This window comes from Silurus meridionalis, chromosome 1, assembly GCF_014805685.1.
Source record: "Silurus meridionalis isolate SWU-2019-XX chromosome 1, ASM1480568v1, whole genome shotgun sequence".
Classification (NCBI taxonomy): Eukaryota; Metazoa; Chordata; class Actinopteri; order Siluriformes; family Siluridae; genus Silurus; species Silurus meridionalis.
The window spans coordinates 6723219-6740463 of NC_060884.1; the positions used below are offsets into that span (position 1 = coordinate 6723219).

The window sequence follows — 17245 nt, forward strand, 5'->3', positions numbered from 1 at the left end:
GTGTCTCCTAGAAGAGCGAGATTCATGCTCTTCGGCTTTGGCTTCTGTAAACACAGGGTGCCGTTAATGATGTCAGTTATCATGATGCATCTCTGGTTGATGACCTCACCTGTGTTCAAAAAGATATACTAGCAAGAGGCCAGGATTGATGCTTGGGTATTCAAAGCAAGAATTGCTCATCTGGCGCCATCAGTGTGCATGTTTGATCCAGATTCGATGCTAATGGCATGTTCAGTGTAATGATCAAATAAGGCTGGACCAGCCAATAGGAAGAGTTCATCAAAGCAATAGCCTATTTATAGTCATTCAGGGATAGTGCTTCTCTGGAAGTCTTCAAGAAGGGACAGAGATCAGAGGTGACTGAGGATGTAAACTAGCTCTCTGTCTTTTCCTCCCTCGAGCTTTCTCTCACCCCCACCTTCTCGTCCGTCTTTTGCTTCTGCTCTTACCTCTATATAAGGTAGAGCAAACTTCTTATGTTTAACTTCCACGTATACAGAGGATCTCTTTGTTAGAAACAGCCGGGTTGAGGAATTTTTCAATGTAAAAATGTTTTAAATGTGGATTACTTAAAGATCACTTAAATATCAGCCTGTATGCAAATAACTTTAGATTGTAAATGTGTACACGTATATACTTGAAGCAAGTCACACTACACTTAAGCTGACCATAAATCACTATAACTTACTGTACAAAAGACACCAATAAGTAAGTATGGACATCTTCACATTCCAGGAAGCAAAATAATTAACAATAAACTTCGACTGTTCATATGATTGTTTTTTTATTATAGAAATAAATACAATTTTAAATAAACACTTTTGTATGAACACCTTGGCCATTAGTGATTCTGATCTATATGGCTTCCTAATGAAAACTGGAAAATAATTCAGCACTTGTATCAGGTTGTATGATTTCACACATTTGCAGGTGAGTTACAATCACTTCGACCCAGCTACATACTGTTCAGTTTACTTCTCAGGGTTCACAGCTTTTGTCAGGGCAAGATGACATTAACCTCAAACAAATTTCTGCCATAAGGCTATCTTCTTTCATATATGCAAAAAGGCTTCTCTCTAGCAAATTTTCCAGCCTCCAGCATCCAGTCTGGTAGTTTGTTTTAAACATACGTTTTCAGTTATGTATTTCCAGCATGGTGTATACAGAAAAGCTAATATCATTCACCAGGGTTGGCAAGTTGGAGCAACATTTCCTACCCAACAACAAAAAAGAAAATACTCCAAAGACCTGAAATGATCCCAAATCATTTGGCCTCATGAGTTCAGATTTTTATGATTAGAATCCACTCCATAACCTGCAGGTCCCTCTACCAATCTTTACAATATACAATAGCTTTCACTTAAATTCTTTTTTTCGGTAAATCACCAACATAAAGTCTGCATTTACACTTTAGATTTATTAGATAAGATTAGAAACTACATTACAATTTCAAAATCCTCTACTGATAAAGTTAAGGCATAAGACCATACAAGCACTTTCCTTTCCTTTTTTTCTTTTTTTAGAACTCTTCAGCCTTTAGTTTCCTTGGCCTTATATTTGGGGACATCATCTTGAAGAAAAAGCCATTTTCTACCCAGATTTCATTTCCATTTCATTTCAACCCTACATAATGATATACTCACCACCATATTTACTGTGGGATCATGCAAACAAGCCATTTTTTCCAAACATGGCAACCGGAATTAAACTTTTAATAGACACACGTTTAATAATATCTGACCATAAAGATTAATATGTGCTTTTTGTTCATTCAGGTCCACATTTAGACTTTATTTGCTATTATTATTTTTGTAATCTTCACTCTTATTGATCACACAGAGTGCGTTAAAGGAGATTTATGCTCAGTCATCCACAACAGTGTCAGGTACTGATGTATGACAAGGAGACCTGGAGTGAAGTCAACATTTCAATTTATCTCAAAGGGGTTTAATATGGTTGAGGTCCTAGCCCTATATAAGATCTTCCCATGTAGACCAACCCATGTAAACCATATCTTCATGGAGCTGGCTTTGTGAACAGGGTCATTGTTATTCTAGAACAGGTTTGGGTCTACCTGTGTTTCAGTGAAAGGAAAACTGCTTCTTTTCCATGGTTTCAGGAACAGAAATAATTGAGGTGAAGTCATTATTGACTGTTTTCCGTGTAACTGTTGTTTCTGTTACTTTGAGGTTATTCATCATTAGTCTGAAAGCTTGTTGTGAAACTGTGTGTTGTGTATATTTGCAAGGATCATTAGTAGTCCTTCCATGAACATTCCTTCTGCATATTATTTAAACAAGTATATTGACAGGGACATTTGAGCTTTTTTCTATTCAATTGGCAACATTTACACTTACAGTTTTGGCATTTGGCAGACACCCTTATTCAGCACGACTTACATTTATACATCTAAACAGTTGCGAGTTTAGGGCCTTGCTCAAGGTCCCAGGAGGGGGTGTTTGGTGGTGCTAGTATTTGAACTCACTACGTCTTCATCTTGACCACTGAGCCACCACTCTCCCCTTAGCAACATACAGATACCATTTCTGAGCAGCATTAATATCTAGAATTTGATGTATTTTATGTAACTTGTAACTACCGTAATTTCCGGACTATATAAGCCGCACTCACTGAATTTGAAAAAGATTTTTTATTTTGAACATAAATAAGCCACACCTGTCTATAAGCCGCAGGTGTCTACACTGAAACTAATGAACTTTACACAGGCTTTAATGAAAGACAGTGTCTGTTACACGGCTTGTATCTAAACAGTAGCCTACCAAGAAAGTCATTGTTCACTGTCTTCCTCCTTCCTTTCACAACTATTTCTCTCGGGAGTTTATCTTTCGGCATCGTCGTGCGTTTAAAAATCACTATCGGTGAAGCTTTTCTCCCGATGCCGTGCAGCTCAGAACACAGGTGAAGTGCGTTTTTTCATGCCTGGTTCAGCATGACGAATGATTCGCATTTCCTATTGACAGTCCGAGTGAGCGGCAGGTCAAACGCCAGACGAACATAATTTTTATGATATATTTATGATGTGGTGCGGCCCGATTCAGTGGGAGCGCATCTGATTTAATATAAAGAGTTTCATTGGTTTACCTGAACCCGTTCGGCAATTTCATTGGTCTAATGTTATGGGGCTCAGTTTTTTGGTGGCATGACGCTTGTGAAACCGGGAAAAACCCAGGAAAAATCCATAAATTAGCCGCTTTGTTGTTTAAGCCGCAGGGTTCAAAGCATGGGAAAAAAGTAGCGGCTTATAGTCCCGAAAATATGGTACGTGCTTTTTTTTTTTTATAATTTTATAAGCAAGGTGTCTAATTATTTTTTCTCCTATTAGCTTGGTTTTCAAATATATTTTTGTATGCATTTTTATAAATACCTACAGCTAACAGCTAACAGAGTGTATTGGTGAGACAGAGAAAGGGGTTATGCTTCTAAATCGTTTACTGCAGCCAGGCAAAAATATTACAATAAAAACATTGAAATTTAAACTTCAAGATTGTCATTTGCTAATAAAAAGTTTTCCTCTACTAAACTTGATATCCTCCTATAACTATTAGCACCTTTGAGTTGACTTGAAAGTGAACTTTATGTGCAGAATGCATAAAGGTGTAGAGGTGTGTGGTGTATGTGTGTATACATATTTTTATGTTTTATTATAGTGTGCACCAATTTTTGTCTGTTTTTAAAGTATTTAAAGTTTTATAGATTTATAGTATAGATTTAGCTGCTTTACTCATTACAGTTTTGAAAGGTCCTTACAAGAATAGTACGAAAAGTGTGTGTGTGTGTGTGTGTGTGTGTGTGTGTGTGTGTGTATGACAGGTCATGTTTCTAAATATTCTATTGCAGCCAGGCAACAGAATGCAAACATTCACATCTTATTCCGGAAATGTGTATTGGTTTATTAAAGTGGCCATGTCAAGGGAAACACACTCCTGTAACCGAGAATAAACTATTAATCTATTTCATAGGCATGTTGACAAGCTTTAGCGACAGTACTTTCTGACCTTTAACCTTCCATTATCAGTTCGTCATTAGATAGTCTTTTTAACATTACCCAGGAAATTAAAAAAAGTCAGTTCTGGTGTTCTATATACCAGTTTTTACCACCGTGCTCATGAATTCATGAATAGCTCTGGCATTAATTCTAATGAATCCTTTTCATTTTTAACCCTGAAGCACTCAAAGGAGTAGCCTTAATTTCTGTTGTTATTAAAATTACAAACATTTCAAGCACATCCATCTATATATACACGCACCCACCTACCTACACACACCTTCGTAACCACCAAACTATACGCCTACCTACAAATACACCTATCTACACACCACCTACACACACCTACCTACACACACCTTCCTAACCACCCACCTACACGCCTACCTACAAATACACCTATCTACACTCCACCTACACACTTACCTACACACACCTACCCACCCAACTACCTACCTACACGCCTACTTACAAATCACCTACCTACACACCACCCACACACCTACCTATACACACCTTCCTAACCACCCATCTACACACCTACCTACACACACCTACCCACCCATCTTTCCACCTACATGCCTACTTACAAACACAATTACATACACACCATCTACACACACCTACCCAACTTCACACCTAAACATACATTGATCTGTCTTTCTTTTTGTCTTTCTGTCTTTCTTTTTGTCTTTTTGTTTTGTTTTTGATTGTGCACCTCAATAACAATCAAACATTGGTTACATTTGAAAACATTATGGAAGTCATACATGAATTGATTCTTACAAGGAGAAGACTGTTTTACACATACAACTCTAACTCATGATTTCTTACATGATTTCACACACAATTTAAAATGTATAGATAAGCCAGCCACTCATTCAGGCCAATCATGGTTTATACACAAAAAACAACTATATCTCTGTGGAAAAAACTTTTTTTGGGGGCTAAACATGAGTGAGACCACATACACTAAAATGTATGAAATTGTGCATAATTTGATGAAAATGTTTGTAAACAAGTCCTGCAATTATTTTAAGCTATGTTTCCAAAAATGGTCTTTCACCAAAATCTCATATTATAGCTATAAAAACCATTCTGGTGAATTTGCAACCAACATGACTTCCACATCACCAATCAATCCAAATGGGGTCTCAAAAAATAGCTTTATGTATTGGTTGTATGGACACACATGAAACCTGAAAGGCATCTTCAGGCAAGTGTTGTGATACAAAGGATTTTGGGTTCTGGATGTCAACAATCTATAGCTGATTCTTTACGTAAATAAAACACGGTAATGCAGAATCGTTTTTGGTGTCCTTCAGTATTAACAATGCCATTGAACTCCCATTGATCCTCCTGTAATTTAACGGAAAATGGACTTTACCGGATGAATGACCTTTCTGCACATTGTTATCTAAGGTGAATTGCCAATATCTTGAGAGGACAGAGCAGTACAGATTGTATTTCCTGCTTTTGCTATTTCTTTTATCTGCACACATTGTGCATCACCTGGGATCATTATCTTTGCTCTTAGACATCTGAAAAGATACACTAGTCCTAAAAGTTTGTTCGAGATGTACCTAAAAGACAAACAGGGCTGGGTCCTCTAGAACAATGGAAAGCAGGTTAAAATTTTAATGGCAGAAAAAGACGTTGTCCTTATCTGGTACATCTATATACAATATATGTGTATAACATTAATCAAGTGACCCCCACACCTAAACACACCAATTTCATGGCAAGATTTGTTCTGGGAAGAAAGAAATCACAGCTTTATGCCATTTGCACTCAAAACAAACCTCTTCAGGTGTAACATCAAGCTCTGAATATTGTAGTGTAGTGAATATTGTGTTTGGAGGAGGATATTCAAGGGACAGAGATTTTTAGAGTCGGCATTATACATACGTACATATATTTCTTTTGCCTAAACCCAATTTAAGTGTAGGCATTTCCAATATTTAACATCAGCACACATGAAATATTCATCCTACCTAAGATTTTTTTTTTAACTGGCTGTTGTCTTGGGGTTTTTTTTTTTGTACAGCTTTCACACCTTTTCTGTCATCAACTGCTAGCCAAATCGTTGCTTGTCTTCATTGTTAGTACAGCTCTGGTTTATGTCTTATTTAGCACATTCTAAATGGTTCCATTGCATTGGCTATGTAGTTTTTCCAGGCAAAACCTAGGCTCAAATTAAGAGCTGAAATTCTCAGCTATTCATTGTTAAAACTGTCAATGTAAAAACCATCAATGTTTCTGACTGAGCAGCCAGAAACATCTGACTGAGCAGCCAGAAACATTGCCTAAAGATTTAAGTTTTGAGTTGTTTAACACATCTGGATGTAAAATTCAGGAGACGAAAGCTAAAATTCTGGTCTATTATCTCATGTTTATCTTTAGATGGCAATTCAACATATTTCATTTTATGTTATAGTGACATCTAGTGTTTAAAAAAGAAACTTTACATTTCCAAAACTAACAATAAACAACTGCAAGTAAATATAGCACATAATCACGTGTCACACAAATCCTAAAAGTAGACAAAAACAAACATAAATTAAACAACTGAGACAAATGTGTATGTATATATATATATATATATATATATATATATATATATATATATATATATATATATAAATAAAAATTCATATATATAAAAATACACACACACACACACACACACACACACACACACACACACACACACACACACATCGACCAGGAGGAATTCAGGAGGAATTTGGCTCTTACAATTGTTACTTACAATTCTACATACATATACAGTATAGTATATGAGAGAGAGACATGGAGAGAGAGAGAGAGTAGGAGAGAGGGAGATTATATGTCTAATCATTTAGTATTATGTTCATTATTCTAATATTTTTTTCTTCTGTGACTTGTTTATTGTTTGAGCAGTCAGCATTCTGTAATAAATATATCCTGGGATTACTGCATCATCCGGCTCTGCCCTCCACAACACTAGATGGCGGAAGAGCGCCATGGTGACAGTGAGGCGGTTGTCATTTTACGCACAGACGCACGAGTTTTAGTGATTTATTGCGGATATTTGAAGCTGTCTGGAAATATTTGCTGAACATTTATGCAGGTGAGGTCAATGTAAAAGACGTTAAGTTGCTGTACATCACGGCAGAATAGTCTGGAGACTTATCCAATGGTTTGGTTTATGCATCTCTTGTGTTTTTGATTTCTTCTATTTTCTGTAGTCTTTCATCATGAAAACCTCAAAGGAAGCTGTTCAAACCGCTGCCAAGGAGTTTCTAAATTTTGTTAATCGTGGAGTTTCACCGTATCATGGTAAGATTTCTGGCACACAGCTCCATGTCTGATCTGTCATTAAACTAGTTTATGTGCATGCATAATTGCAGAGGATACACTGGACATTTTTATTATTATACTTTAAAGCATAGACATCAATGCCAGGGGTAAAAAGAAACTAGAATTACATATAAAACTGTAAAAAGAAATATCAAACAGATGATACAGAGACATGGAAGGCTTAAAAGAGTGTCCATGTAGGATGTACAGTAAGTTCCAAACAAAATAGGGCTCAGCATACTGCCATTTACATTCGTGTAACAAACATTTAGCCTGCAAGATAAGTAGGCTGATCAAAAAAAAAAAATACACAAACAAAGATGTGCAAACCTTTCCTAAACAAAGCCGTATGTGCACATTTCCCAGAAGAAGAGATAAAGAACAGATTCATCCTCAGCGCCACAGAAGGAACATAAAGGATCAACGTCCGGAAAGATCTTTTTTTAAAATACAGCTTGGTAGGATAGAAAAGATGAAGTGTCTGATAAAATACAGAGTCCACACAGTTTTTTATTAAATGTTATCAAAGCAGCCATTCCAAACATACACAACATATATAGGGATGACACAGTTTTGCTCTAAAATAGATTCCTAATTTATCTGTTATGGCCAGTAGGAGTAGATATAAAAAAAATAAATAAAAAAAAAATGGTCCCAATACTAGTTTCAAAAGAATGAACTATAGACAGCGACCTAATTGAGTCATTAAAAAGCAACATAACCCCATAAGGGTCTATTACAATAGCAAATACTATGGACTTTATGATTATGAATGTTACTTAAGTTGGAAAAGATTGAACAGTCTCAACTCTGTTTGTCAGGAATTATCTCATGAGTCATTAATACTTGCACTGTGCCCTTTTTTTGAACCTTTGTTCTTGATCAAAGCTTTGATGAATCCAGGTAAGGGTTTAAGTACAAAGTCCATGTACCTCTAATCTCAACAATAATGTGCCTCCAAGGCAGCAATTTGTATTAGATTAGAGCCAGGAATTTTATTCTTATTGCTATTGCTCTTTTCACTTTTCATCCATTTTTCTTACAGTGGTTGAGGAGTGCAAGACTCGGCTTTTAAAAGCTGGTTTTACCGAGCTGAAGGAATCCGAACACTGGGATATCAAACCGGCAAAACTAGTATGTGTGTGTGTATCTGTGTTTACATGTTTCTGTGCAGAAACAATCCCTGACAAAATATGCAAAAGTTAAGAAACTAAATATACCTAAAGAAATTTTAATGTTGATGCCTGAAAGCTATTCTCTCTAAATATGCAAAGCATCCTTGTTAAATCCCTAGTAAGCAAACCAAATTAGATATAGTGATATGGGAAAGATCTCTAAAATCACCTCAGGAGAGGAAATCTTTCAGAAATAAGAAATACATGGATATCTTAAGTGAGTGTACAGTGAATAAGAGTCCTTGGACAAGCACAGGAAAGTCTTTCTGAATGCAGCAGCAGATCATTGGTACAAATCTTTAGTATCCAGGTGAGATTATCCATTTAAGCAAGGGCGAGGCTTCGGATTTATTTACAAGAGCAGAAAGTGAGTGTAAAAGCTCCAAACTGATGATGATTTAGGACGATTTAGACAAATTTTGAAGGTGAGTAGCTTGTCAGGATCAGGCACCAGCATCAGATGATGCTGTATGTTGGACTCATCTAGTATTTCACTTTTTATTCTAGTAGCATGCGCCAGAATTGAGCATAAATCTAATAAATGATTTGTCCTGACTCGATTTATAGCGTTGTCTATTTTTTTTCTCTCTTTCTCTACAGTACTTTGTGACCCGGAACTACTCTACCATCATTGCCTTTGCTGTGGGTGAACTGTACAAGCCAGGCAACGGGTTCTCCATCATCGGAGCCCACACGGACAGCCCTTGTCTAAGAGTAAGAGCTTACAAACTGTTTTTTTTTTTGAGAATTTCCTATAGAAATCTAGACCATTATTATACATGATTGTTTTATGTATAGGCACAAAAACTTGCAGGTGATTCTGATCTTATTATACGAACCATCGGTGGACAGATGACTCACTCTGGCACATAGGAGAAGCAGATTTCATTCCCAGGACTTTTATACATAGATGCTTTTGGATAAATAGATTAAGCATCCAGAAAAATGGAAATATGTGTATTGTAATATACCGTATTTTCCAGACTATAAGACGCTACTTTTTTCCCCACTCTTTGAACCCCGCGGCTTAAACAACGAAGCGGCTAATTTATGGATTTTTCCTGGGTTTTTCCCGGTTTCACAAGCTTCATGCTAAAAAACTGAGCCTCATAACATTAGACCAATGAAATTGCCGAACGGGTTCAGGTGAACCAATGAAATTCTTTATATTAAATCAGATGCGCTCCCACTGAATCGGGCCGCACCACATCATAAATATGGATGATGTTCCTCTGACGTTTGACCTGCCGCTCACTCGGAGTGTCTACAGGAAATACGAATCATTCGTCACGCTGAAAACATCCGGGCATGAAAAAACGCACTTCACCTGTGTTCTGAGCTGCACGGCATCAGGAGAAAAGCTTCACTGATGGTGATTTTTATAAAACATACGACGATGCCAAAAGAAAAACTCCCGAGAGAAATAGTTGTGAAAGGAAGGAGGAAGACAGTGAACAATGACTTTCTTGGTAGGCTACTGTTTAGATACAAGTCATGTAACAGACACTGTCTTTCATTAAAGCCTGTGTAAAGTTCATTAGTTTCAGTGTAGGAACCTGCAGCTTATTTATGTTCAAAATAAAAATCTTTGTAAAATTCAGTGGGGAATATTTGAGTGCGCTTAATAGTCCGGAAATTACGGTATGTAATATATATGTGTGTGTTCACACCTGTGACCAGGTAAAGCCATGCTCCAAGAAGACGAAGTCAGGCTGCCTGCAGGTAGGCGTAGAATGCTACGGAGGAGGAATTTGGAACACGTGGTTCGATCGGGATCTGACGGTTGCCGGCCGTGTTATGGTCAAGGTATGTCATCTAAGTGTAGACATACAGATTACATATGGATATCTCACCCCGGCTGTGTTAGGACAAACACCTGATTTCTGTGTTTGTGAGTGTAGGATGGAGACAAGCTGGTGCATCGTCTCGTGCATGTCCAACGGCCTATTTTGAGGATCCCCCATCTGGCCATTCACCTGCAGAGGGATGTCAATGACTCGTTTGGCCCCAATAAGGAAAACCACCTGTGAGTGTACAGGATGAGGAGAAGGCTACAGGGAGGAGGAAGAGACTAGAAGCAGTACAATACAATATAATGCAATAATGTGTAGTAATTTTTTTGTGTGTGTTTGTTTTATTCAGTGTGCCTTTACTGGCCACCGCCATTAAGGAAGAGCTAGAGACAGGTGCTTCTGTCACTCCTTCTAGTGACACCTGCACTGCAGGATCTACAGTAAGTCTACAATCTTCCAATAATTTTTTTTTTCTCTCTGTATGTTTTTTGGGTGCATATTACAATTCTAACTCGCAGAATGTCAGCCTAAAGTTTGTGAAGACACTGTCTAATATAAACGTGTATAATTAATGAGTGAAATAAATGTCAAAAGTATGGTTAAGTCAATTCAAATCTCTACATTTTGGTCAGAAAGCTGTTTGGTGTAAAAAAAAAAAAAGAATTGGGTACATTTTAGTAAATAGACCCAATCCAAATTTACTTCTCATTTTTTACCGTAATAGTTCTAGGGTAGTTGCTTAATATTTTATTGGTTATGGAATAATACTAACAGATAAATCACTGAATAATAATATGACAGTAATGTTGTAAGACCGTCCCTGTCAAGCCCAAGACTAGTCGAGTCTTGAGACCAAAAACATCCTTTTTTTTGAGGCTAAACCTTTACTTTAGCCTCAAGGCTTCGTCTGAGCCAGAGATTGAACTGTTCCCTAAATACTAATAAATCTGAGACAACACAAGTAATTACAAAAAAGACTCAATACATAGTCCTATGGGGTTCTTATTAGAATGCATTTGAATATTAATTAACCTATAATGTTCTCCTGGTAGAGGCTAAACAGACATTATCACTACACTAGGTGTTTATTATCTTATACACCTCCTAAATATGAATTCTGCATTGCCTTATTAAGAAAATCGTATATATATATATATATATATATATATATATATATATATATATATATATATATATATATATATATATACACAATATTGTATGTGTATTGTATCTTTACATACATATAATATATATTTTATAATATATAATCATATAAACATAATGTTTAAGTCTGTTGATCAAAGTCAGACTAGTGTCCTATTTACTGACTATACTTCAGGAACATGGTGGGAGAAACACAGAGAATAGATTCATAGGTATTTCAATAGAAATTGGAATGTGGGCTTTTACAATGTGATAGGCAGTGAGTTTGTAAATATAATACAATTTTTACAAAAAAAGAATCTGGCCTTCTGTGTGTTCCTCAGGCAGAGAAACACCACTCGGCTCTGCTCCAGCTGCTCTGTGATGAGCTGAAGGTCAAGTCTGATGTACTGCTGGATTTTGAGCTGTGTCTGGCAGACACCCAGCCAGCGGTGAGTCCTCTAAGGAGCATCTGACAGGATGTTTTGCTTTTCAAAGCAAATTAGAAGCTGCCGGTGCCACGTCTGAACACACGGCAGCTCAACGCCTGTCAGGACCGTCCAGGGAGAATAAACTTGACTATGGATAGGGGGTTCGTTTGTACAACTCTATTTGATGCTGTCTCTCTGCATTTATCAGTGTAATGGATTCACGCCTGGCTTGAATCCATGTGTGCTCTAGTTGCTCCTAATGGTTACAATACTGAGTTACTGTCAACTGTGTGAGTTTTAATCTACTGAGATTAATTTTATTTTATCATTTCAACTATATCTTAACCATGTGCGCTACAAGACCATACTTTAGTAGGCATACTTTATTAGACAGTTTATGTGGTCCATGCAAATTGCACATCGATATACCAGTGCATGGATACTGATGCATAGCAGCGACACTGGTCATAAAATAACCAGCATTATCTATTAGTAAACCATTATGCCTAATAGCAATGCAAACTGATTATAGACATACAATTTATACACACATTCAGGCTCGTTGAGTAGCACAAAACAGGAAAGCGTTCACCTTATCATGAGGATATCGCAAGTCATGCCACAGAAGCAAAGGGAGAAAAATTGCTTTCTGAGTAGGAACGATGACATACTATCTTTTTCTCTGTCTTTCCCTCTCCTGTCAATCCCAGTAAACTTGCCAATAGCAAGCATCTGCTATCTTATTTATATGTAGATATTGTCTTACTACTGGTGGTATGCTGCCTTATGATGCAACATGAGCAGCAGATTGAAAAGATACATTTTGCTGACTTCAGCTGTCTCAGAGCTGGAATGTTTTACATGTTGTATGATCTGTCATGTTGGCTGCTGGGGAAGAAAATACAAGGAAGGTTTTGCAGTTTTTTTCCTTTCTGTAACTAATTGTTAACATGTACCGCTTGACTCTATTGGTGTTCAATCTTAGAGAGAGCCGATAGCTGATATTGGATTTAAAAAGACTTTGTGTGTTGCTTTCTGCTTGATTCGAATAAAAACCTGCTCCCACACCAGCTCTTAAGACTGGGGATGCACCTTCCATGACAAACATGCGAGTTCCTCAGTGGTCAGCATTTTAGCACTGATGACGAAGTAAAGCAGGCTGTCCTGGGATGGTTCGGGCGTACTGACAAATGTTTCTATGCCGAATTTTTCCAGACATAGTTAAACACTGGGATATGTGTATGAATGTAGCAGAGGAGTATGTTAAAAAATAAATGCATGTTCCACAAATTTGTGCTTTTATTTTATGAACTTAAAAGTCCCGGTTTGACTTGAACGCCCCTTGTAGATTGCTTTCTAGTTAGTACTGTAGATATATAAGCTACCCTTTCCAGATAAAAGTGGACACCTGTGCTCTGGCATTCCATTTTTCATATTTTTACTTACAGTGCAGCCACTGGTGGTGCTGTTCTTATTTCCATAAATTATTTTTAGTTTTTTTAATTTTTTTTTTTGGTTACATCTTGCATTTCTTTTTTTTTTTTTTTTTTTTTTTTTTAATTTTTTAAATTTTTTTTTTTTAAACAAAAGAACTCCTTCTGACCTTCTCTATACTTCTCCATCAACATTCTCAAAGCAAATAATGCGTCTGTGGTGCTTTTCCTTGGTATGAAAGCATACTGTTGCTCATTTGGCCTGTTTTACGGTGGATGCCCTTCCTAACGCAACCCTCCCCATTATCCGGGCTGGGGATCTTATTAGACCTAACAGCTGGATTAAGGGAGATGATCTTTATATATGATTTGTGAATTCTATCACTCGACATGCTAATGATCATTCATTGTGTTTTTTAGATGTTCAAAAGATCATATATAATTTTCGAACTCACATTTGACATCTGAGTAAAGTGGGATATTACCAAACTCATAAAGAGAGATTTAAAATAAGACTAATACAGTATGTATTGCATTTTATAGGCACTAGGTGGTGTGTATGAAGAGTTTATTTTCTCTCCTCGTCTGGACAACCTTCACAGTTGCTTCTGTGCTCTGACGGTAAGGTGTTTTTATTTATTTATTTATTTTTTAAATATGACCCCAGTCACGTAACATTGCACACACAACCCAACAAATGCTGCTTTTACAGCATTATATGTCTTAATCTGTTTTAGGCTCTGATAGAGTCTAGTACTACTGCCTCTCTCTCAGGAGAGACAAATATTCGCATGGTCACTCTGTATGACAACGAAGAGGTGAGAAAATAATTTTGTTTATTCATTGATGTGCTAGAAGAAAGAAAATGTAGCTTTGCCTCTCCATTTCTATCTATTGTTTATCATAATGAACATCCAAATCATTGTCTTTTGTCCTGCAGGTAGGGTCAGAGAGTGCTCAGGGCGCCATGTCCAACCTGACTGAGCTTATTCTGTGTCGCCTGGCAACCAGCCAGGAAAATCTGACTGCATTTCAGGAAGCCATGCCTATCTCTTTCATGATCAGTGCTGACATGGCTCATGCTCTGCACCCAAACTACCAGTCAGTTACTTTCCCAATCACTGCATTTCTTTCCAGATCCGTTACCTTACAACCGTATATCTTTTAAAAGCAAGAACAAACGTACAGGTGTCGGACCGTAAACATCCTTAAATACTGGGGATTCCATTTTTCATTTTCAGTTCCTGTGGTTTCTGTAAAAGCTTTATAGTTTCATGTGGTTCAAGGTATTGATTTTTTGTTTTTCATTCTTACAGGGAAAAACATGAAGAGAACCACAGACCAGTTTTCCATAAGGTATTGTAACCATTACACCCTGTTACACACACACTTTTTATCCTCTACTCTGTGTGCTGAAAATCTTGGTGTTCTGGTTTTAGGGTCCGGTCCTAAAATTTAACAGCAACCAGCGATATGCTACAACCGCTGTAACTGCCTCCATCATACGAGAAATCGCAGGAAGGATAAATGTGCCTCTTCAGGTACATCTAATATTTAATACTGATCTCCTGTTCAGTTGATGTCAGATAAAACCAGCCCACCACAGGCATTGATTTGTGTGTCTTCCAGGATGTGATGGTACGGAACGACAGTCCCTGTGGAACTACCATTGGGCCCATCTTGGCTGCTCGGCTGGGAATTCCAGTCTTGGACATTGGTGCTCCTCAGCTGGCCATGCACTCCATCAGAGAGATGTGCTGTACCTCCGGAGTCCTCCAAAGCACAACTCTATTCAAGGTCTTTCCATTTGTATGATCTTCATATTAAATTATTTTCTAATTAATTTCTATCTTCTCAATCTTCAGGGACTGTTTTTCTTTAGAATAAGACCTCAATCCAATTTGGTTCTTGTCAACTCACACTCAGCCTTATTGATGTTTTTGGTGGCAAAGAAAAAATGCTCTGAATTACGGAGCCATTCAAGAATTAGGCAGCATCTGTTCTGCAGTTTCTGGAGTCTGCACAAGAATTTACTACACACTCAGATTTGTTTCCCTCTTTGTCTGCAGGGCTTCTTCGAGCACTTCTCCTCCGTGAGAAAGATGGTTGTGGTGGACTAGTGTGCTGCTCTGACACCCTCCCACAACCAGACAGGTGGACAGATGCACATCCAAATAAACATCTCTCCATCTCATCTTAATAAAGTGATCATTTAGTTCATTGTTTTTGCTTCATATATGTTTAAGGGTTTTACTCGAAATCAAGTTCAAATGAAGTACATCTATTGAAACACGGTCCTACGTTTTACTCTGATCACAAGTTGATATGGATTAGAAGAATGAGACTGTTTTACTCACTATATTTCTATCTGTTTGATTGTAAATTGTTTGACTGTTTTTATTCAAGCAGATTGTATTTGATAGAAATAATAATAATAAAAAAGAATCCCATATATCAAGTTTTTGGGACTCTTTGTGGTGCAGTTTTAAGTCCTGAAATTAAACTAGGAAAAATCTATTTATCACAAATGGTATAAGTAAGGAACAGTGGTGAACCGGCGACAGGGTCGTGGACGGCGAAGGCTCATTGGAGCGGCGGTCCCGTGTGGTCCGATCCAAAAGACAAGCTTCTGTACCTCAAATTGCTGAAGAAGTTAATGCTTGATGGGTCAGGAATGTTTTGGCAGCAAAAGGGTGCCCATTACAATGTTAGGCAGGTGGTCATGATGGTCACCAATCAGGCATAACATTAAGTTATGCCTTATTGGTGTATATATAGATTGTAGTTGTGCAATTACTAAATGTAGTCTATCTGATGATAACCTATATTTTATATTAATGGGACAGCCATAAGGACTACTGCTGACCAGAGAATTAATACGGAGGACAATTAACTGCACAGCAGTGATGCTTACATGGCAGTGAGAGGTTTTTTTTTGTGTGTTCATCAAAAAAAAAAGTTAATACTTAAAGCAAAATCTGCTTTAAAACATGGCTACTTTAGGCTATTTTATTAATGCATGTAAAAAGGTAATTAAACATGCTTGTGTGAATCTCTTAGCAGCTTACCTGAAATAGTTGATTGTGGAACTGAAAGTGAACAGCATGATTTATGTGTGCCAACAGAGCCTTCCTTAGACGTTATATAGACAAGACACCTAACTTTACCAGCTATATGTGATTCCTTCACAAACTGTTACCACAAAATTAAAGGCACAGAATTGAATAGGATGTCTTTGAATGAGATAACATTACATTATTCCTTCACTTGCTGTTCCAGCATGGAATTGCCCGTGTGCACAAAGTGAGTTGCATGAAGATATAGGTTGGGGTGGAAGATCTTGAGTGGCATGCTATATGATTTGAAACATTGACTGAACCCCAGGCCTCTAATCCCTACATCAGTACCTGCCTTTACTAATGCGCTTGTGCTGACTGAACACAAATCTCCACAATCTAGTTGAATATCTTCCCAGAGAGTGGCGGATATTATCACAGTAAATAGGGACAAAAAGTGTCCACAGGTGTCCACAAACTTTTGTCTATATGGTGTAGCTCAGTGACTTCCTTGGATGGAGAACATATGATCTGTCTTCAGCAGTGTCCTGAAGGTTAAATCACCATGCATTTTGTTTTAAGTCTTTTCATTTATATACTGTCTGCCTTTTAAAAGGGTATTTAATGGGATTTTGCAAAAACACTTTGACATAACTATTTTTCTACTTACTATAAAATCTATAAAGTATTGAGTGTAGTGGTTATTATTGCCGGATGGGCAATTTTGAGTATTTCAGAAGCTGCTATTGTATTGGGATTTTCATCACAACTCGCTTTAGCCAAAAATTTATACAGAATAAAGAGAGTGAAAATACATTTCTGGTGGGAAAAGCTATTTGTTCAGGAAGAAGGTCAAACAAGAA

General features: G+C 37.3%; 1 protein-coding gene across 1 annotated transcript; it reads left to right on the forward strand.

Annotated features, from left to right (window-relative positions):
- The first annotated feature begins 6981 nt into the window (after positions 1-6981).
- Positions 6982-15784, forward strand: LOC124393558 (aspartyl aminopeptidase). The gene is made up of 15 exons (XM_046861472.1): positions 6982-7118; positions 7237-7327; positions 8394-8482; positions 9124-9237; positions 10204-10329; positions 10425-10549; positions 10666-10756; positions 11807-11914; positions 13870-13947; positions 14064-14144; positions 14267-14427; positions 14643-14682; positions 14766-14867; positions 14956-15123; positions 15396-15784. Exons 1-15 carry the CDS (start codon positions 7113-7115, stop codon positions 15444-15446), a joined length of 1431 nt encoding a protein of 476 aa, XP_046717428.1. The 5' UTR covers positions 6982-7112; the 3' UTR covers positions 15447-15784.
- Positions 15785-17245: the final 1461 nt, after the last annotated feature.

What these genes read in the sequence shown, in the direction of transcription:
- LOC124393558 (XM_046861472.1), top strand. An exon ending in CCGGCCGTGTTATGGTCAAG is followed by an intron (nt 10,330 to 10,424) that starts GTATGTCATCTA and finishes TTGTGAGTGTAG; the next exon opens with GATGGAGACAAGCTGGTGCA. An exon ending in GTTGCTTCTGTGCTCTGACG is followed by an intron (nt 13,948 to 14,063) that starts GTAAGGTGTTTT and finishes AATCTGTTTTAG; the next exon opens with GCTCTGATAGAGTCTAGTAC.